We start from the raw sequence: 21,955 nt of genomic DNA, 5'->3' as shown, positions 1-21,955 counted from the left end.
AAAAAAAAAAAAATCTCATAACTCTATGTGTATTATAATATATTTTATTTCATAATTGAATTCTCTCATGTCTATTGGAGACATCAGGTGGAATATTCTTATTTGTTTATTTGATTTTTACAGCACAGGACTTGATGCTCCTGTCATTGTACTCTGTGTTGTATGTGCTTTTAGGAATGAGCATAATTACATTTTATTTGGCATGAATTCACAAGCATGTAATGAAGCATGATTGGTATCTGTTTATATGGTTATCTAGCGTGAGTGTGTGGGTATTTGAAATATTGCTTTTAGGTTAACACAGCCATACGCCATAACAGGCAAACATCAAAATTTAGTAATGAAAACATTAAAGTTTTTACTTTACTTTAACCCCCCCTTTTGGGGGAGTTGTGCTCTCTGGGTACTCTTGTTACTCCTGGTATATTTTTTTGCCTCTTATTCTTTTATTTTTGCTTTTAATTTTATCATATAAAGCATCTTAAATGACTGTTATTTCTCTCTCCAACCGGTCGTGGCAGATGGCCGCCCCTCCCTGAGCCTGGTTCGGAGGTTTCTTCCTCTTAAAAGGGAGTTTTTCCTTCCCACTGTTGCCAAAGTGCTTGCTCATAGGGCGTCATACGATTGTTGGGTTTTTCTCTTTCTGTATTATTGTAGGGTCTACCTTACAATATAAAGTGCCTTGAGGTAACTGTTGTTGTGATTTAGCGCTATATGAATAAAATTGATTTGAAATATTGTTATTTACTTCTTGAGCCTCAAGGGTCTTTCTGAGGTTTGATCAGAGGCTTGATCTCTCTGCCAACTGATGCAATTCCTCTTCTTTCCTTAGTATCTGACCTCACATACAACTCAACATAACCTTTTCCTTTGTCGTTGCTACCTCTCTTTGCTGTATGCCTCACCTCCCTTCTTTCTTCACCTCCCTGACTATCCCACATTTTCTTTGCTAATCCATTCCTTTGACTACTTCCCTGTACATCCTCACCAGGTCTCCTCATCCTCTTTTCTCTGTCCAGAGGATACACCGAATGCCTTCTTGGTAGTTTGCCTCACCACTTCAGTTGTACCGTTGCAGTCATAAATCATCTGGAACTCTACCCTACAGAGCCTTTCTCAAATCTTTCCTGAACTCTGAGCAGCACTCCTTCTCCTTGAACTTCCGACATTTTATATCTATTTTCCAATTTCCAAAGTCATCTTACAGACTACTATCCAATGCCAAGCAACATTTTCCTCTTTCACTCGTGTGTGTGTGTGTGTGTGTGTGTGCTTAGAGCAGAAAAGAGACTCTAAGTATAAATTATCAAAGGATGAAGCAACCACACATAAGCAGTTGTGTTCCTCCAGGTTACTGGTCAATGACTCATCCAACAGAGCAGAGCCTCCTTCTTCTGCTTCTTTTCTTTGCATTAAAATTTGACTTCATCCAGAAGTCAAGTCTTTAAAAAAATCCTAACTCCTGTCCACAAGTAACACAAAAAAATCTGTCTTATAAATGTGTAGAGATAATTATAACTGTAACCAACATGTATGTCTGCATGTATAAACACAGGGTAGCCTCGATCACTGATACTTGATCAGGACACAGTGGGCTGAAATTGTGAAGCACTGCCTATTGCCTAACATCTAAATGAGATCAACAGAAATCACATTGAGTTCTTCAGTATATAAATGTAGCAGGCATAAACATACATAGAATTTCTTTGCTGGTGATGTCATGCTTGCTGACCATGTAACAATAGTAATGAAGGAAGTATGAGTATTGCAGCCACAACTTGACTTTTTCTACCTAAAACTAACCACAAATAAAACAAAGTGCAATACATTCAAAAACTATAGAAAATGAAGTGGAAAGTAATCCCAGACAGAGGCCAAAAACCCTTTGGTTTGCATTTCATACAGACTTGTCACATCATGTTTGATGACCAATCTTTGGTAAAATCTATATGGAAAAATCTGCTAAATTTAAAAAACAGTTAAACTGTCACTGTGTTTCATTGGTGGATGGAAAAAAATAACAATTTTCACTTTGGATTTTCCTGTCTTTTGACTTCAGTCCTTAAACTTCCATCCAGCTCTGTACTGTACATGCAGATACAACTTGTCCTGCACAGGAGCAGAGAGTGTTCAGAGCGGAGTGGGAAGTCATTACTGTGACTAATGACTTGCTGAAGGCATTTGCAGCCTTCGCCTTATTAGAGCGCTGATGATGACACCTCCAGCAGGGAGAGGACAGAGAGAAGTTAGGGAGGGATGGGGGGCAAAGGAAGACTGGGATCCAATTACCACCAGTGCTAAGCACTCTCTGCGGGTGAGTGCTGGCCTTTTCTCCAGGCGGCAGTGGTTGTGGAAGGTTATGTCGTCAAGGGTAGACAGGCAGTGGTGAACACCTCAGAGAGAATTTTCCAGGTCAGAGAGATAGAAAAAAAACAAAAAAACCCATTTTCATCTTTGTTTGAGGTCAAGAGTAACACCCTGCTTCTGGATACATATGTGCAATCCTTCTTTGGCAGTAGATCAAAAGACTGAGAATACAGACAAAACATTTTATTGAAAAGATAACAAAATATGTGATTTTAGTTTAAACTCCTTCATCTATGGATTCTAGTATTTTACAGTTATAAAAATCAGTATTTTGATGCTAAGACTGTAAAAGGCCACTGTTTAGGAAAAAAAACAAACTAAACACTGGTGACCGAATGGCTACATTGTTGTCTTGTCTTTCTAAATATAACCCAAAATTAATCATGATCTAATTTGGGTCATCAACCATTGAAATAGCTTAGCAATGGTAGCAGTGAGGAGAATGTTTACCTATAAAATATATTGGTTACCTCAAATAAATAGCTAATAATAATCATTACAAATCTGTGACATTTCTCACAATAAGAATGTATTGTATAGACCGTTCTTTAGCTTAATTACTCCCACTTATGGCACAATGGATTCTTCTTTTTTCATTAAGACCAAGCTATTTACTTCTATATTTTGACAGTGAAGTTAATCAGAGACCTCTTCATAGATGTACAGGCAAATAATAAACTTTATATAAGTGATGGATGCTGTCACTATGCTATGACCCACTGTCATCTCCACCTTAGTGTTGGTATTTCAGAGCTGGGACTGTGAAGTGCTGTTATTTGGATAGCAAGCTACATCCACAAATGACTAAAGAGCCTTGCATAAGCATATGATACCTTATGTGGCAGACACTGCAAACTTGGTTAACCCTAGAACACTATCACTATAAATAGTAACACAATCACTAATGCCGGGTGATTTTTACCCGATATAATATAACCAATAAAAAGTAATCAAATATATCAAAATATGACAACACATGACGAATTAGAGTGGTCTTCTTTTACTTTCAACTGTGCCATGTCTAACAAAATAAAAAAAAAAAACCCTCCTAAAACAAAATAAAGACTCTGGAAAGCTGGTCTTTGGTCCACCCATTCCTGGGAAATTTGAGACTTCCCTGGTGAAGGCACAGGCTCCTCGACACGCAAACAGCTGCAGGAGAGAGAAATCATGTAAATGTATTTTCCCGGGTGTAAATCACCCAGCGATAGTGTTCTAGGGTTAAGACGTTTCCTTCAGTTATTGAATATGAAGCTTCACAGAGAGGTGATGGATAGAGTGGTCTATATTGGCATATCTGTCAAAGCAGCCATGCCCCTAATTTAATATCCATAGAACTATCCCCACCTCCACAGTTATGAGAGGCGAAATTAGCTACAGCTCTATGACAACTATGAAACAAATGATTAAAATTAAAATTCTGATCTGTTTCATGTTTATACCAGCAAATCACAGTCATCTCAGATAATGTCATGTGGCATTATAACAGGAACCAAACTATCCAAACTTCCTCTTAACAGGAAAAAACAAAAAACCTGGCTCAGTACCTTTGAGCCTGGACTGAAAACTGTTTGCCCCTAGCCAGAGACCCAGGTTTTATCACCTGCAACGATCATTCATGAAAGGTTAAAATTGCACAGTGCACAGCGTTACTGATTAGTTCTCTCGAAATCTCTTTCTATCTAAAATTACCAGTGGTTCTGAGGTGTCTGTGCAAGTGTGAAATGCAAGAGAAGATTGATTGATTGATTGATTGATTGGTAATTTATTTCAAACATGTAAACAATATACAGGTACATTTAGAAAAGAAAATAAGAGAGAGAGAAAAAATACTATACAAAAAAATCAATGCATTTCAATATAGCTGCCGTGCTGATTAATTTACATGTTGAAAGGGAGTGGGAAGAAGTAAACACTTAATTAATCCCACCCCTTTGCCATAAATTATCAGTTAATATTTAGTCAGCTTCCTTACTGATATAATTTGTAATAAAATATAGTTAACAGGTTTCTGATATACTATATACTATAACATCATGAATTTTTTCTCTTTTTTAAATAGAGACATTCTTAATTTCAATATTTTCCTTTTCTTTATAGTTCAAGAAGATCATATTTTTATAACTCTTTCTGAACTGTTTTATGTTTGGACATTGCTTTAATTCCATATTCAGACTGTTCCACAGTTTCACTCCATGAACAGAAACACAAAAGCTCTTTCTTGTAGTACGTACCTTCCCTGTTTTGAAGTTACAAAAACCCCTTAAATTATAGCTTCCTTCTTTCAAAAAACAAAAAACACCATACTCTGAATATTACCTGGCAGTTCTTTATTTTTTGCTTTGAATAGAATTTGTGCTGTTTGGAATTTCACTAGATCGTCAATTTTCAATATTTCAGACTGCAAAAATAGTGAGTTTGTATGTTCCCTATAAACTGCAATGCTTCGTGATACTTTGGAATGAAGATATCTTACGTGAGCTCTCCAGTTAAGTTTTTCATGTCCCGTCCGGTATGGCAGACGTGTGGAGTAGTAGGGAGGACCCAAGATGCGGCAGCTCTGGTGCAGGTGAGTTTATTTAACAGAAGAAAATACAAACAGCGGTGGCGAGGGTGAACTAGAAACTAAGAAAACCTAAACTGGACGAACTAACAAAACAAACCCGAAACGTAGATGCAGGGAGGACGGATGGAGAGACGCAGGTAAGCCGAGGTAAACAACACAGACGAAGCAGCAACTACAAAGACAGAAGACGCGACTTAAATACACACAGAGAAACACAGGGAGATTACACACAGGTGGTGGACACAGCTGGGAGTAATTAACAAGACGAGACAAGAGGTAAAACCGAACACATACACCTGAGACGCAGACCTTCACAATAAAACGGGAAACAAGAGATCACTACATTATTATATAAGATTAACTTGAATGAGAGATCAGCTAAATTCAAATAAAGCTATGGAACTATTAGCATCTAACGTATCCACAGATATGCTCAGAAACGAGCAGATGTTAAAGAACTTTGACAATGATCAGATTATTATGTCCAGACAACTGAGTTAGAGCATCTTTGAAAAATAAGGGCATTGTACTGCTGCCATTAAATCTTTGCAGAAGGAAGCCAAGAGACCAAAAGCTTACCAGAAAAAGTCATAATTGGCTCCTCTGTCTATATTTTTGAGCCTCAGTTTTCTCTGTCGACCCTGCTGCTCTGGATCAAGTGACATCTGAATCCACTGTCTCAGCACTGTGTTAAACAGTGGGGTTTTGCTGACTTCTTCTCTTTTTTTCTGAAGTGAAGATATTTTTCTGTCTCTGACGATTCCTCTGCCTCCCATTGAGCTTCTCCTCTCAAATTGCTGTTTTCATCTCTTTAAGACATCAGTGAATCTCTCTCCTTCACCTCAGATTCACGCTGTGCCAGTTTGCTGTGTGGAGACAAACACTCAGTAGAGTTCAGTGAGCACAGAGGAGAACACTTTTTTGTTTGTTTTTTTCTTTTTCCGAAAGACCACTGATTTACTATATCTCAACAGTTTGAAAAAGGTATTTAAAAGAGTATGTAGCATGTAGAAAAAAAAAGCTTGGGTGATTTGATTGATTGATTGATTCACTGATAATACTTTATTCATCCCAAGGGGAAATTGGATTAAGGCTGACGGGGACTGTTTTCTCTCCTGAGCCCACTCTCCTTGTGGTCTTTTTTAAAAATGTATTTATTTTTATTTTTCGTGGCAAACATAATTGTTCCTCAGGTTTTTCCCCTCTTTCTATATTTCCTCACATTCATTCTAAACTGTTTGGAATCTAATTGTGTGCATTTCAGTCCCCGTGTCACACTATATTTATTAGTCCTTATACTAAGGTGATACATTTTATTCACTAACTGATAAATTAAAAAACTGCAGTCTTTGCTACTCATGTTCTTATAACCTTATTATTTCTCAATTTTTTCCTAGTTTTCTCATGTCATTTTATTTCCTTACACATACATTTTTTAATCCAATGATCTTTCCAGAATCTCCTGGTTTTCTAGATTCTGTTTTCTCTGATACTGTGGTTTTAATTATGGTTTGACCAATATTCTCTTGTGTTTTATTCTTGATCTGAACATTTCTCGGTATTCTTCAAGGTTTAATTTAAGGTTCTGTGTACAATTTATTTGGTCATCTGTTATTTTTAGTGTCTGGTTTTCCCTATTCTCTTCTTTCCCCAGCTAATAGAAATATATTGACAGTTACTGAATATATTTTATCCTTCACACTTCTCCATTGTAATTCCCCCTCTAACCCTTCATCACTTGCAGCATTTGACCTCCGACCTCTTCATGGAGTCAAACATGTTCATTAACTCAAATGTTAATGGAACTGGAAGCTGATCATGGTATTGGTTTTTCCAGATGAACTGTGAGGATATTGATCACTACAGATTAGATCAGCTGTAAAAACACAGATGGGACAACAATAGTAGCAAACTCTGTTGAACCTTAAAAAACAGTCAATAGATTATCTCTCCTGGTTGCTTCGATTATTAAATCTATGTAATGATGTTAACCGTCGTCAGTTCAGAAAATAAACCCAGAAGATCTGGTCTGGTTTTGGAGCCCGTTCTCATTCCCGAGGCGTAACATCCCGACGTTTTGTCACGTCCCGCGGCGTTCCTGAGGAACGCGAAAGGTGACCTTCCACGTTGTTATGGTACGCGGTGAGTTCCAGCCCTGTATTGCAGCCCTAATCCTAACCTTATCCCTAAGCCTAACCATAACCTTATTTGTAACCTTAACCATAACCTTATGCCTAACCATAACCTTATTCCTAACCTTAACCAGCACTTTAATGACGTGAAATAGTCTTTTCCCAAGCGATTTTAAGGGGAAAAGCGAAGATGTGTAGATTGAGTCCAAACGGTTGTCATGTGTCTGCAGTTTTCCGATGTCGTCACGTAGGAACGCGTTGGGTGGCCGAAAACGTAATATGTTGACGATTTGTCACCTAGCGTAAAATGTTACGCTTTGGGAGTGAGAACGTGTTGGGTTTTGAATGTTATGTTATGACTATAGATCATAATCATGCTTGGATTATTAAGTAACAGACCCCTTGGCACAAATGTTTAATGAGCCTTAGCCAACTTAATTTGAGGATCACACTTTCTACAATAATCAGACATACCATACAGGAATGTATGCATAGACTTACACAGAACAGTGTACGTCACAGCAAATTCACTTGATGGTGAGATCATGCAATGCTCCGAGAAAGAGCCAAAGAAACCCAAACTACATCTCAGACTCTTAGCATGTTAAATCTCAAAGTTAATGACAATAAATTTAGAAAAACATCAAACAAGTATGGCTGGCCTGGAAGGTTTAGAAGTTTTTTTTTTAATTTTTCTGTTGTTGATTCATATGTGATTTGGAATCTGCAGATTTATCCAATAAACAAATCATGTACAAAATATGTGTCACTACCATTAAACTCTATTCCAGTGCAGGTGGATGTGCTACGGTGTGTGATCAAGTCTCTTATCCCAGCTTGTTATTTCTGAGATGTGACCTGTCATTGACACACAACGTGTGTCTCTAACATATGGAGTGTGTTTACTCATGCAGAGTGCATTTTCTGCTTCATATGACATTTTTCTAACAGTGAACAACACAGAGGATGTCTGACAATGGATCTGGTGAACACAATATATCACATCTATCTGTTTCTCCTAAACAGCTGGCATGATGTCACAGCTTTCATTTATCTGCCAGGGGGCCAAACTCTGGCAGAAAGCAGAGGTCACTCTAAGTTTTGCTGTTCACCTTCCATTATTGACACGTTTGTCAGTACAAAAGCATGTTCACCTGGTCATTGCTGTCAGGTCAGATTTAACCTTTGGCTTTTTCCATGCTGATTTTCCTATCTGGTAGTTCCAACCATCCAAAGAGGCCTTGTACTGGAGAAAATTTGTGCAGTGGTATCACAAGTCTGCTGAGACTGAAATGGAAGGAGGGGTTATATTTCTACTGTCTTAATTACTGCCTTCCGTAATACAACTTGACATACATCTGTGCAGATTTTAAAATGAAAGAAGAGGCTGTACTTCATCTTTGCAAGATTGCCATTTTGCCATGCCATTACTGGAACCTGGTACTCCCTAAAAATGTAATGCTATCCTGAAACTGAGATTTTGAGTCTCTCCACTCTGTCCCCCCATCTTACAGTTACAGACAATATATTTTAACCAAAATATTTTTGCTGTTATATTACTGGTGATTGTTATAAGGATATTTCAATTAACCTAGTCAGTAACACTCTGTATACATTTGATCATTACATGTGTATCTCAGATGAAGTTCCTTCTTCTCTTCTTTTGTGCTTCATAGTAAAGTTCTTTTGGCAAGGTCGGTTTCCCTGGCAACACTACACTGGCAGGAAGATGCTGAAAACAATGAGAAGAGCTGTGAGAATGACATGAGCTGTATCAGGAAATTTAAAACAAATCTACTACTAATAATCTAATAATAAGAGAGCTTTGGGAGCTCTTGTTCTTTCATAGTACTATTTTAACCACTTGTACTTGCACATGAGTGATTGTCTGCTGGATTTCCTTCCACCCTTAAACTTGACTTGAAGAAAAGTTGGGAGCCAGATTTGTCAAGAAGGGCAGGTAGAAATCCAATCAATATGCCAGTTACCAGTGGATTTATTTTGTAGATCCCCCTTAACATTTAGACCCTGTATGAACAATGATATGATATTTCTTCTCTTAGAAATCACACAGTGGTGTTCACCTACAAGTAAAACCAAGCAGAAGTAAAGTAAATATGACAAGAATAAAAAAGATCAACATTTGTCTGTTTCTTGTTTGTACTGTCTTGTTAAAATCATTTTTTCAGTTTAGATTTTCCATCTCAGTAACAGTTAATATTTTTAACTGCTAATATTATTCAGACAGAATATATCAGGATATTATTTTGAGGCATATGTTTTTGTGAGACGCACATGCACTGTGTCACTTGTGTTCTTCCCTGTGCACAACTGGAAAAGAACTCTGGTAAAAAAAAAGAAAAAAAGAAAAAAATGGAAGCTTGGAAAAATCCCCCTTCATCAGATTAATCCCATTGTATGTAATCTCCAGGTCTTTATTATGCTTTCTTTTCCTTTTATCCTTTTATTCCTTTTATATGATACGAGGCATCGCGGTTCATCTCTGCAGCTTCTTCTCTTCATCTGCTCTTATATCTGTCAGCTTCTACTTACTGATTGATCCATTATTTTCCAGAACCTGGTAAGATTGATTTCTGTGAAGTTCTTTAAAACAAATAATTTTAAGAACAGGATTAAGAACATGAACAGCTCTGTTGTTGCCCAATGTTTATCAAATGTAAACTACACTCCTGAAATGTGAACAGTTAGCAGGTCTTTACACCTGTAAGATAAATCCACGTGTAACCTGAAGGGATTGTGTTTAATAGTATCCTTCTTGCTTTACATTTTAGTAACTCTACGACCATTTCTTTACCACTGTGCTCAGATAAACCCCAAGTCATATCTTAATTTAAATATTTTTTAAGTTACGATATGTCATTTACGTCAGCCGGAAACTGTTGGTGCACGAGACGTGTTACAATATGGTGGAGAAGGAGCATCTGTCAATCAGTCAATCAGCGATGAGCAAGTGATGGAGCAAGCTGGGCAGAAAGTAGACGCAGTGGATACTGCAGTCTGAGAGAACACTAAATAAAACAATTGCACTTAATCACAAACCTGTCAGTCCCTGTGTGTGTGGTGCTGGGTCCCCTAGTAAATAGAAAGTGCTACAGTTTATTTATCCTTTAATTGCTTCTGTGGCAATATTTCATGTCTTTGTGGAATCTTGTTCTTGTTACTCTTTTGAGTCATTTTTATATCTCTTTGTGCTTGTTTTGTACAGCTTTTCAGGGTTTTTTTTTTTTTAATAGTTGTTATACAAGTCTGACTTTGTTTAAAATGATCCAGAATAAGAAAATAGCAAGAGTTTGTGCAGTAACATTGCAGTCAATATTCTACTCGCTGTGGCTCATATGATTTGCTCCTTCGCTCTATGAGGTTTTCTGTTTAATAAACCACACTGTCATTCATCATTTATCACATACTGATGTTAGAGCAGCTCCTGGCTAATGCATAAATTCAGGCTGTTTCTTGGTAATCTGCAGAATTCTAAAGTCAACCTTCTGAACATAGTGCACAGTCTCCAACGTACCACTCAATTTTTTATAAGGACCCAGTGTTTCCCTTCTGTCAGCTGTGGTTTCCTCTAATATCAGATCAATATGTTTCAGACCCAACATGTTCAGACTCAGTTACTTTTCTGTGTAGGTTACACTAGTGAAGGTTATAGCAGGTAATTTTCAAATAGTGCTGCATGCGGGGAGATGAGTCGCAAAGTAGTTTGCACAGATGAAGCAAGCCAACACATTAGACAGCCAACTGAGTATGTATAAAAGGATCAGCTGAGCCATAAGCTGACATCTTTCTGCCATTGAGCCAGTGGGATCAGCGAATTGCCAGGCATGTACAGGAGTTTCTATAACCTCCTGAGACCAAACTCTTTCATGGCATGCATTTTTAATTTCTCTTTGCTATTTGGGCTTTACAGAGTTTGATAGAACAGAATAAAGTACCAATTGAGTAATGATGTGCAAAACTCTTTATTTGGTGTCTGAACAGAGCAGCATTTTTCCTGAGTACAAAAACAAAATGAGAAACAACAATTGTGCCCCTTTGAGCAGTATGGCTTATTTGTAAGAGCAAAATTTAGTATTGTTGTCTAGACAACCCAAAATGTGACGTCTCCATATGTGGACGCCAGGTCCTAGGACGTTAAACAGTCCGTCTGGTTGTATTCTGACTTAAAAGAGTGTAGTACCTGGGTTTAAAGGGACATTGTTAGAAATAAGTTCTCTTTCTTGGAGGTCCCAAGGCCATATTTCATAAGCCCCATATTTAATCTGGATCTGCCTCCAAATTTCGTGGTTTGTATTCTGTTACACATTTCATGTATTCTATAAAAATTATAAACATTAATAGTAAATATCAGGTTTGCTTTTTACATTTTGCATTTTTTGTGCTATATTCAAATTCACACACCAACATGGAGTAGGATAAAAACTCACACAATGAGTTAATCAGGCATTCAGACTTCGAACCCAGCAGCACTCTGGCTTCTTCAAATTGGTCATTCCAAATGATCAGCAATGAGGTAATTACACTAAAACTTTTTTTTAGAACATGGTGATGAGTCTGATCAGCCTGGTGTCAATAATAATCCCAAAGAGATTAGGGCCAAGTGTGGTGTCTGCTTTGACTTTGTATGCATTTATTCATTGCTCTGATGTAACAACTGAGCAATTTGATGCTCTGCACAGGTGGCTGATGTGTGTGTGTGTGTGTGTGTGTGTGTGTGTGTGTGTGTGTGTGTGTGTGTGTGTGTGTGTGTGTGTGTGTGTGTGTGTGTGTGTCCTAAATTAAATGTAAAAACATACACACGCATTCTGACACACAGATGTAAACATAAACGCACAGATAAATTCCTTGCATGCATCTTCAGCATTACTGGGTTTCTGCAGCTCCTGGTTTTTGTGTTTAATGCATTCCAGCACACAAGCAATTAAACACTATGAATCGGTTCCACAATATTTGCAGTCACTTTATAATGGGTAAGTTGTAAAAAGGCAGTCACTGATCACCACTATAACATTTTGACAATAAATTGTATTTGAATTAAATTGTTCCCTGTAGCCTAAATCTTTGGAGGGTCATCATGACTAGGTCTGCATGCCTACTGTAAATGCACCAATTTCCAGTCATGTGACTGGCTGATTAGAAATTTGTCTTAATGAGCAGTTGAGCAGGTGTACCTAAGTTACCTGGTTTTAGTCATTAGGCCTTTTAAAAAGTATTACTTTATATAAATCTTTGTCTCTTTATTTGCTTTTTGGAGAAGTGAAGTTACAAAAACCTGACTTTGTCTTTCCTGATTCATCGGTTTGTGTGGCTCTTTTCACAGGAGTGACCTAACCCACACTTTATTTACTTATATGATAAATGAAGTTTAGTGTAATGTAGTGCAAAATACATAGTTTTCTTTTAATTTAATAACATGAAGCTGCATCAGGTTTCCATGGTGACTGTTCAAGAAATTCTGCATTCATAAATAAGCAGACTGTCAAAAGAGCTCATCTGTTCGACAAGACCACCGAGTTGAGAGCATTTTCAGGTCAAGAGCCCGCCGCACGCCATCGTTGGAGAGCACTTAAAAGTTTTTCTTCCCGACTGTGATTTGACAACGTCTAAATGGAATCAAGTCAAGGGATCTATAAACCTATCAGGGTATGTGACAGTTTTTGTTTTTACTGCATTTCAATAATTTGAAGAATTTGATGTAGTTTTAAAAGTTGACAAACTGAGAATCATTTAAAGTAACAATGACTAAATTGCTATTTCTTTGACAGGTGTTGTTCAACACACCGATTTATGAAACAGCTGTAAAGATCTGCTGGTATCTTCCGGGCTACAGGACTCAGGTAAGACCCAGATTCATGCAAACCAAAGCTGACAGAAAATATCAGGTAATTTCTGAGGACCTGAGAGTGGTGGTGATTAAATGTCTCCTTTTATTTTTAGATTGCGATTATGATGGAGTTTCTCCGACTTCATCAGGAAGATCTAATTCCACCTAATGTCACTGCTGAAGATCTGAGAGATCTTTTGGTGGAGAAAAGCAGGGAGACACTCAGAGAGCAGTGAGTTACTGTGACACCTGAATAGGGATGGGTACCGGTGTCCGGTGCCATTGTGGAACCGGTTCTGACATAAACGGTAGTAACCAGACCGAAAAGCAGCGCACAATTCGGTGCTTCATTTCGGTGCTTTTTTTCCCTGAGAAATCTAGCCAATCACTACCTTTCCAAGGATAGTAGGCGGGCCCAGGTACGTACGGGTTTTTTTTTTTAGAGCAGAGCTAAAATGGCGAAGGTGAAGCGCTCGAGAGTGTGGCTGTACTTCACAGCAAAAGATATAAACTCAGCAGCCTGCAACAAATGCTTAAAGGTAATAATGTGCAAAGGAGGTAACACCTCAAATCTAATGAAACACATGGCGTCGCATGGCGTTTTTTTAAAAGCCGAGAAATGCACCATATTTGATAACTTGCAGCAAGACATCACACCGAGCACATTTACTGCGGGTGTGGTGCCTGTTCTCGGAGTTAGCAACATCCAAGAACCCGAAGAGGAGAGTCCGGCCCCTAGCCCTGCCAGTGTAGCAGAAATGATAACTGATGATGATGATGATGATGGCAGCAGCACCCGTTCTTCTCTGGGTGAGTATCTTAATGTTGTTCGTGTGCAATTTAAGTTGAGTAAGCTAACCACGTTATTAAATTAATGCATGTAAGGTGAACTAGCAAACACCGTCGTAGTTACATGTGGCTGTCTTCTTGTTTGATGGCAGATACTCCCTTCACCCTGGCCAAAAAGTAGTCAAAGATCTCCATCCATTTTCAACGGTGGAGTCGCCATCATTCAGGTGAAAAATGTTGTATTACTCTTACATTAAAAAAAATAGACTGTATAATACTGTAAAGGTTAATATGTTCATAGCTGCTTAGCTTTGTAAGTCTTCTCTAAATATTATAAGTAAACTATATTTTAATAAAAGGTGAACTATATGTTTTTATTTTTTATCTGGACGAAAAAAATTAATGAAAATTCAAATGTATTTTCTGTTTATTTTGGGAACTGGTTTATATGTTTTATTTATTTTATCTGAAAAAAAGAATTAAATTTCAAGTCAAAAACACTTTCTTTTTATAAATTTGTTTTTTGTTTTGTTTTGGTTTGTTTTTTTTTTTTTTTTAATTCAGGGAGATGTCCACTGCCCTTAATCCAAGGGATCAGCCCCCATCGAGGGATGATCTATCCAACACACTTGTACCTGCTTGGTATTGCGTGGAGAAAAGCAACCTCATCCAGAATTTGGCACAGGTTAACAAGGTCGCTATCACCTGTGGTGGATGGACCAGTATTGCTCAGGACCATTTCCTCACAGTGACTGTTCACTACATCTACAAAGGCAAAATGAAGCAGAATGTGCTTAGCACTGAAGCAGTTTGTGAGTCACAAACAGGTCCAGTTGTCGCTAAAGAAATATCAAGTCTTGTGGAGCAATTTCACTTGGGAGGGAAAATAATTGCTGCCACTGTAGACAATGCCTGCAACATGGATGTTGCTTTGAAAAAATTGGACTTTTTAAAAGTGGGATGCTTTGCTCATACCCTCAACCTGGCCGCACAAAAGGTGTATGACATTCCTGCAGTTTCCAGCTGGTGTGCCAAAATCCGTTCAGTTGTGGTGTGGCTCAAACGTTCATCGTTGAGCAAAACTGTGCTCAGAGAAAAGCAGCGAATCCTGAGTAAGTAGCGCATGCAGTTACATATCAAGAAGTATTGTTATTCATATTACCTTTTTTATAGTAATTTAAAATATGTTTGTGTCTATCTGTGCTTTAGATTTGCCAGAGCATAATGTAATTCTTGACGTTAAGACGCGCTGGAATTCTCGCTTCCTAATGGTGGAGAGATTTATGGAGCAGTTTGATGCAATCCAGGCAGCTGCTCTGGATCTACGGCTGAGGAAGCCTATGGAGAAGGACAAGTAAGTGAATGACATGAGCATCACTTGCAAGAGCTAAATTATGTCAGTTACCTTTAACATTGTGAATATTTTTCAACAGGCTAGAAAGGTTCACACACACCGATTTAATGAAGGCAGAGGAGTTTATTAAGTGCATCCAAGTCCTGTACACGTCAACCATGTGTGTGTCAAGTGACAAGTCACCCACATGCAGCTAAATCATCCCCATCCTGGCCAAGCTGGAGGCACATTTCAGACAATGTGATGAAGACAGTGTTTTCACCTCTTCAATAAAAGGGAAAGTCTGGGGTAGTCTGCAGAAAAGATATCAGGTATTTGCAGACAATATCAATGCGCATGAAAAATAGGGTTACCTTTTTTCAGTATCAGCTCCTATGTTATATCTTGTTTTACTTAAAGGATGAAAACCTTCAGAAATTTCTGAAGGAGGCCACGATGATGGACCCACGTTTTAAAGGCAGGCTAGGTGGTGAGGCAGCTACTGACATCTGGGACAGGTTGGAGAAGGCAGCAGTTGCAAATGCCACAGCAGCAGTTGCACAGGTATTTTCATTGTGTGTGTACAATCTTGTCCTTTTGCATCATGATGTAGTTTCTATGTTGAAGGAATGCTCTTGTACTATCTGTGTGTCCATAGCCTCCCACTGAGGACCCCAAAGCACACAGCGAGGTGGATGATGCTGACATGGACAAGCCAGAAAAATATGTAATTTCAGATTTTTTCTAACACAACCACTACATTCTAAAAGTGATCTTTATTTATTTTGCAAACCTCACACATCTTTTTTTGTTGTTTTTCAGCTAAGTAAGGTCCAGAAGTCACCCTTAGAAAAGCTGTTTGAGTATGAAGACAGAGAGCTTCAAAAGGCTGCTTCTCAAGCGGGTAGAGTCCCCTCAATCACAGTGCAGGTACAGAAGGAGCTTCAAATATACAAAAGACTGCCAGGAATTACCTCTGGACAAGACCCTGTGGCCTGGTGGTGGAGTAAGAGGGATACACTCCCCAATTTATCTGCCCTATCAGAAAAATACTTGTGTGTCCCACCCTCATCAACGCCTTCTGAAAGAGTTTTCTCTTGTGCTGGGCATGCCATCAGCCAAGAGCGATGCCGTATAGCTCCAGAAAAGGCTAATATGATTATCTTCTTGCAAAAAAACTGCTAAACATCACAGGTTTCATGACAAAGTTTGTGTTTTCAATTGTTTAAGCACTGGTTCCAACCAAAGAAGTTATGTTTTATTGACAGAAAGGGCTAACTTTGTTATCATTTTTGCTTAAAAAAAAATTACTGGGAAAAATAAAAACACGAGGTTTTTGGACGAAGTTTGTGTTCTTTATTCTTTAAGCACCGGCACCGTTTCAAAAGTACCGTTTTGGCACCGGTATCGGATAAAACCTAAACGATACCCATCCCTACACCTGAAAGTCTGTTTGTGATGAAGTGTAAATGCTGAGAGAAAACCTCTGTTTTGCCTTTTTTTTGAAGGCTATGGGAGTTTGAATGAGAGGATTTTGAAGAAGAGGAAGCCAAACCTCTTCTGAGGCTGGTAAGACTAGAAAACTCACAAGATTTGTAGTAATTTGGAATTTATTTATTTTTTCATTATGTTCACATAACCTTTAAACATAACTGCACTGTAAATGTGTTTTCTGTTTCAGGTATGGGCGGTAAACGTCATCAATAAAATGAGGGACGTTGAATTTCAAGCTAGAATGCTTCTTCAGTTCTCAGAGGCCATACCTCCTAAATTTCAGTGAGTCACATGTAATATACAATTATTAACCCTCCAAGACCCAACCCACCAAAAAATAGCCAGAAAATAGAGCTGGGCGATATGACCCAAAATTCATATCTCAATATTTTTTAGCTGGATGGCGATATAAGATATATATCTCGATATTTTTTTTAAAGCCATAAAGTAAGAACAAAAAGAGAGTTCTTAGTCAAAGCTGTGTCCCAGATGTCACACAGGCACTTTTATTAACATACAGCATAGATGTACATGAAAAAAACTACTCAAAAATAAATTATGAGCATTTATTAAATAATGATGCTCTATAAATAAAAGAAAACTATTTATTTTATTTATTTTTATTTTTTTTTAGAAAGAGGGGCAATACATATTAATGAACATTTTAATAAATGTAAATATGCCAGATTATAGCCTTGGGCTAATTTCCATCTGCAGACCCTCTGGCAGGTTGGTGTTAAACACAAGTTAGTAAAAACATACAGAGACACTATTTACAGGTCATGTAACAGAGACAAAAACAGTCATCACATTATACTAGAACAAACAAATGACAAGAAGAGTGGACACAGAGGACAGCATAGATAACAATAACGGAAACACATCAATTATATTGCACAAACCCCAGTATTGCATATGCCCTGACTATCGTGATATTATGTTCACCCATTGCACTAACAGTTGTTTCCCTTTAGTAATACACTAACTCTTTTTCCGTCCAATATAAAGCATGATTATTAAACATGATCACATGTTTGTGTGTCCCTCAACCGCCCTTTTAAGTGACTCTTAAAGATGGGTAGACTTGTACTTTCCCTCACTGACAGTGGAAGACTATTCCAGAAGCTCACTCCCTGGTATGACAGAGCATTCTGTGAAAAGGTGGTCCGCCTGAATGTCAATTCACAATCACCTCTAACAGTGGCTCGAGTCAATCGAGACCCGCAACACTGCTAGATTTTTGTTTAATAAAATCACTCATTGGTGGAGGCGCCAGACCATGTATAACTTTGTATATTAGACAGGCAGATTTAAATAATTTGAAATTAGTAAAATTTAAAACTTGTATTTATCTAAAATTTGACAATGGTGATATGAAAAAGGTTTTATCTAATATTTTCAATGCTCTTTTGTAGCATACTTCAATTGGCCCAATAGCAGCAGAGCTCGTATAGGACCAACTTGTAATACAATATTCAATATGAGCCAGTATCATAGAATGCAGGAATGTAATCGCTGCTGTGTCTGTTAATGATGTGCGGATATGTCTAAAGTTCTGTATATTAACATTTACAGTTTTCACTACTTTTCTAATGTGTTTTTAAAGGATAATTTAGAGTCTAGTAGCACTCCCAGATACTTAAATTCCTCAACATTAATTAATTCTTGTGCACCCAAGCAAACTTTTACTGCAGCCACGGTTGTTTTAGGTTTACTAAAAAACATTGATACGGTCTTTTTAAAATTAAGGCACAGGCATGAGTCATTCAGCCATTTTTGTAAATCATGTAATGCCAGTGAAAGCTGATGGGCTGCATCATCAGCAGTTTTGGCTTCATGTAAAAATACCGTATCATCAGCATACATGATCGTGTCCACATTTTTGCACACATTAGGCAAGTCATTTACATAAAGTGAAAATAACAGGGGGCCTAGAATTGAACCCTGGGGGACACCTTGCGTACAGTAAAGATAGGGTGACTTGCTATTCTTTATTTGCACACATTGTTTTCTATCTGATAGATAAGACTGTATCCATTTAACAGTATGATTACTAAAGTTAAATGTCGACAGTCTAGACAAGAGCTTAAGATGATTCACAGTGTCAAACGCACGCTTGAAATCAAGAAAAACAGCCGCAACACAACTGCTCTTGTCTAAGTAAGATTTCACTCTCTCAACAAAAACACAGACAGCCGTTTCAGTTGAATGAATGAACTATGTTGTTTTGTGCATAACAAAGAGCTCACAATTGTGCAGTCAAAATGTAAACTAAAAGACACTGAGCATAATAACGTTAGCTGTGTCCCAAAACGTCGGCTGCATCCTCCGGTGGCCGCATTTGAAGGCCGATTACGTCACAGCCCGGCCACGAAGGCTGTCCCAATTCGTCGACTCCTTCAAATGCGGCCGACAAATGCGTCCTTCATTTCCCCGAATTTGAAGGATGGGTTGGGTGTGTCCTTCGTGGCCCACCATATCCCAGAATTCATAGCGCGGTCCAGCCAAATTTCAGCTGCCAACAATGGCAGCCGCTAATAAGTTTTAAAATTAGTCTTATTACTCTTTCTGGGTCACAAAATAAACTTTCAACATATTTTCAGGCGAGAAAGTGGCGGTGTAAATTTCAAATATCTGCTTGGTTTATCAAGACATCGCCATATTTGCAAAAGTGCGCCGACGCTTTTCGACGTCTGTTACCCACCCGCCGATAGCAAACAGGGGGTTCAATGGTCGCCGAGCCGGCGAGCAGCGGACTCCGGCTTCATCGTTTTCAGACCCCGCTCTTTCGCTACTCAGGTTAAACATGATATATAAGTCACTCGGATAACTTAAAAATGTAATTGTTTGCCTTATTTCGGTGTTTTATTTGTTCGTGAGTAAATCGGGTTGGCTGAGATCAAAGTTATTAGATTATTAGATTAAATAAAACTTTATTAATCCATCGGGTGGGTTCTTCCGGGATTTTCACACAGCTGAATAAACATCAAAAAGAAAACTGATTAAACAGAAGTGTGAGACGGTCGAGAATTTACGCCAGTGTCCTGTTATATTTTAGATAGCAAGGAGCAGACGGCCGAGTTTATTAAACTCCACCGACACAGCGGTGACTCAAATCTGAAGGCTAGACCGTCCCATTTCACAGCCTCGCACTTCCGGCCTTCTCGGTCTTCGAAGGACCCGGCCCACGTAGACCGTGAAGGCCGGGTCCTCCGAAGGATGCAGCCGACGTTTTGGGACACAGCTATAGACTATATCGATATAAAGGATATTGTCACATCTTATATCTGGTATAAAAATAAATCGATATTTTTAAAAAACTCGATATATCGCCCAGCTCTACCAGAAAATTCTGATTTTTTGGAACTGAGATGTTTATTAACCCTTTAAACAAAATCCACAAATTTGTTTTTTGCTATGTCATCTTGTGTATGATATACTTTTATTATGTATTTATTATATTTTTTTGTATAGCATTTGATACATTGGGTGTTTTTGGCAACTTTTTGTTAACAACAATGTTAACTTTAGACAAAAAAAAAGAGTTTTGTCCATAACATTTTGAAATTATGGCAAGTATTGATCATGTTGATGAGATAGAGGTCTCAGAAACTCATGTATCAAGTATGACAGAAAGGGCATTATAGGGTTAACAGTCCAGCTACAGTGTCTCAATATTTAAGTGATGCTTTGAATATGTTTAAAAAATAATTCTTATAATGTTTTTCTACAGAACACCTAAACTCCTCAGCATGGTGAAAGATTACGTTGAAATCCTTAAAAAGAAGCAGCAGCAACAGCATAACACCAAACTGCTCACAGCGCAGGAGGTAGTGATCGAGGTAGTTCCCCGCGTTCTCCAGGGCTTCTGGGAGCTTCCTCCTCGTCCCCTCCTAAACATGGCCTCCCAGACTCTAAGCATCCTATCAACGAGTGTCACCAAGGCCACTTTGGATCGTGTCTCCAACAGTCTCACAGCGAAGGAAACACAGGCCATCTTCACACGCTCCATCCGAGACAATATGGTCGACAGCATCCTGACGGAGATCAGAAAGAAATTTCCTCAAGAAATTCTGTCGATCAAAATTGCAAACTTTGCACCAGTGTTGCTGAAGACCATTGCTGATGTAGCAATGATCCGGATATCTGAAATGTTTGAGCCCCCTTCAACTCTTCCTGATGTGAAGAACAAAAATGAAGAACGCTCCTCTGACGGTCTTTCAATGGCAAATGTTCCACCAGCCGAAGGATCTTTTTCAGAACATGTTCCAGTGCCTGAAGTTCTTTGTGAGGAACTTCTTGCTGAAAGGGCATCCAATCTGAGTTCTCAAGACCTTAAGATCGAAGGACCTCTTTCAGAAAGTGTGCCAGAGCCTGATGTTCCCGGTAAGGAACTTCATGCTGTAAGTTCATCTAGTATGAAGCCTGAAGACCTTACGATCAAAGGGCCTCTTTCAGAAACTGTGGCAGTGGCTGACGTTCCCTGTGAGGAACCCTTTGCAGAGTCCGAATCCAGTCTTAACAGCGAAGATCTTAAGATCAAAGGATCTCTTTCGAAAATTGGGCCAGTTCCTGATGTTCCCTGTGAGGAACCTTTTCCTGAACCCAGTATGAAGTCCAAAGACCTTCAGATCAATAAGAAGAAGAAGAAAAAGGGCTTCTTCAAAAGACTTCAAAGTCTGTTCTGCTGTTGTTGCAGACCAAAAGTCACTGATTGACACTGAAACTGAAACTGTCTGCGACCCAGTATTGGTGTTCCAGTAACTGCAAATATGTAAATATGTTCCTTAATGACTGTTGTTCATGTTTTTAGGGTTTCTTTAGTTTTCAGTGGGCTGGGTGTTTTTTTCCCCTTAGGGTTCTTTACTTAATTCTTGTTCATAGTTCCAGATTTGTTTTCCTCGTTCTTGTTTCTTAGTTTTTAGTTTCTTGAGTCCAGTTGAGTATCTATACGAGTTTTTGGTTTGTTTTTTGTGACGTTTATCTCTAATGAAAATGTTTTTCCAGCAATAAAAAATGTCGATTTAAGTTTCATTCCACGTAAGAGTCCTGTGTTTGGGTCCTACAACCTGCCTGTCACAGCACACCATGACAGAAATCAAATTTTATAAACTCATTCATATTTCTACACCAGTCTCCATCTATATTAAAGGGTTTTGTCTTTCAAACATTTGTAAGAGTCTCTTATGGTTCTCAAAATACTTCCACAAGTCCAGTAAGTGTAGTTCAGTAACATAACATATTGATGGTATCATTTTTACTACAGTTTGAACTTACTGTTGTTCATATGTTAACAGAATAACTGAAACTGGTATATAAAATGCGTTTCCTGTAGAAAATGTAGTGTGAATGCTAATAGCTGAATAGTTTGATTTGAATTTTTATAATTGCTGAAATCTTTGGTGAAAAACATGTTTAATGGGCTGAAA

The 21,955-nt window shown here is 38.3% G+C and overlaps 1 protein-coding gene across 2 annotated transcripts; it reads left to right on the top strand.

Moving 5' to 3' along the window:
• Positions 1-13,366: 13,366 nt before the first annotated feature.
• On the top strand, positions 13,367-21,565 carry LOC120440876. 2 transcript variants are annotated; one of them, XM_039614356.1, is made up of 11 exons: positions 13,367-13,720; positions 13,852-13,926; positions 14,264-14,811; positions 14,909-15,053; positions 15,133-15,364; positions 15,453-15,596; positions 15,691-15,759; positions 15,855-15,962; positions 16,541-16,601; positions 16,714-16,808; positions 20,260-21,565. In XM_039614356.1, the coding sequence occupies exons 10-11, from the start codon at positions 16,741-16,743 to the stop codon at positions 21,242-21,244; spliced, it is 1,053 nt and encodes a 350-aa protein (XP_039470290.1). In that variant the 5' UTR covers positions 13,367-13,720; positions 13,852-13,926; positions 14,264-14,811; positions 14,909-15,053; positions 15,133-15,364; positions 15,453-15,596; positions 15,691-15,759; positions 15,855-15,962; positions 16,541-16,601; positions 16,714-16,740; the 3' UTR covers positions 21,245-21,565. The 2 variants fall into 2 exon arrangements, with proteins under 2 accessions (XP_039470290.1, XP_039470289.1); XM_039614355.1 differs by having other exon boundaries at positions 15,855-16,601.
• Positions 21,566-21,955: the final 390 nt, after the last annotated feature.

The sequence above is a fragment of the Oreochromis aureus genome, linkage group 7 (genome assembly GCF_013358895.1).
Source record: "Oreochromis aureus strain Israel breed Guangdong linkage group 7, ZZ_aureus, whole genome shotgun sequence".
Classification (NCBI taxonomy): Eukaryota; Metazoa; Chordata; class Actinopteri; order Cichliformes; family Cichlidae; genus Oreochromis; species Oreochromis aureus.
This window is presented reverse-complemented; position numbering and strand designations above follow the sequence as displayed.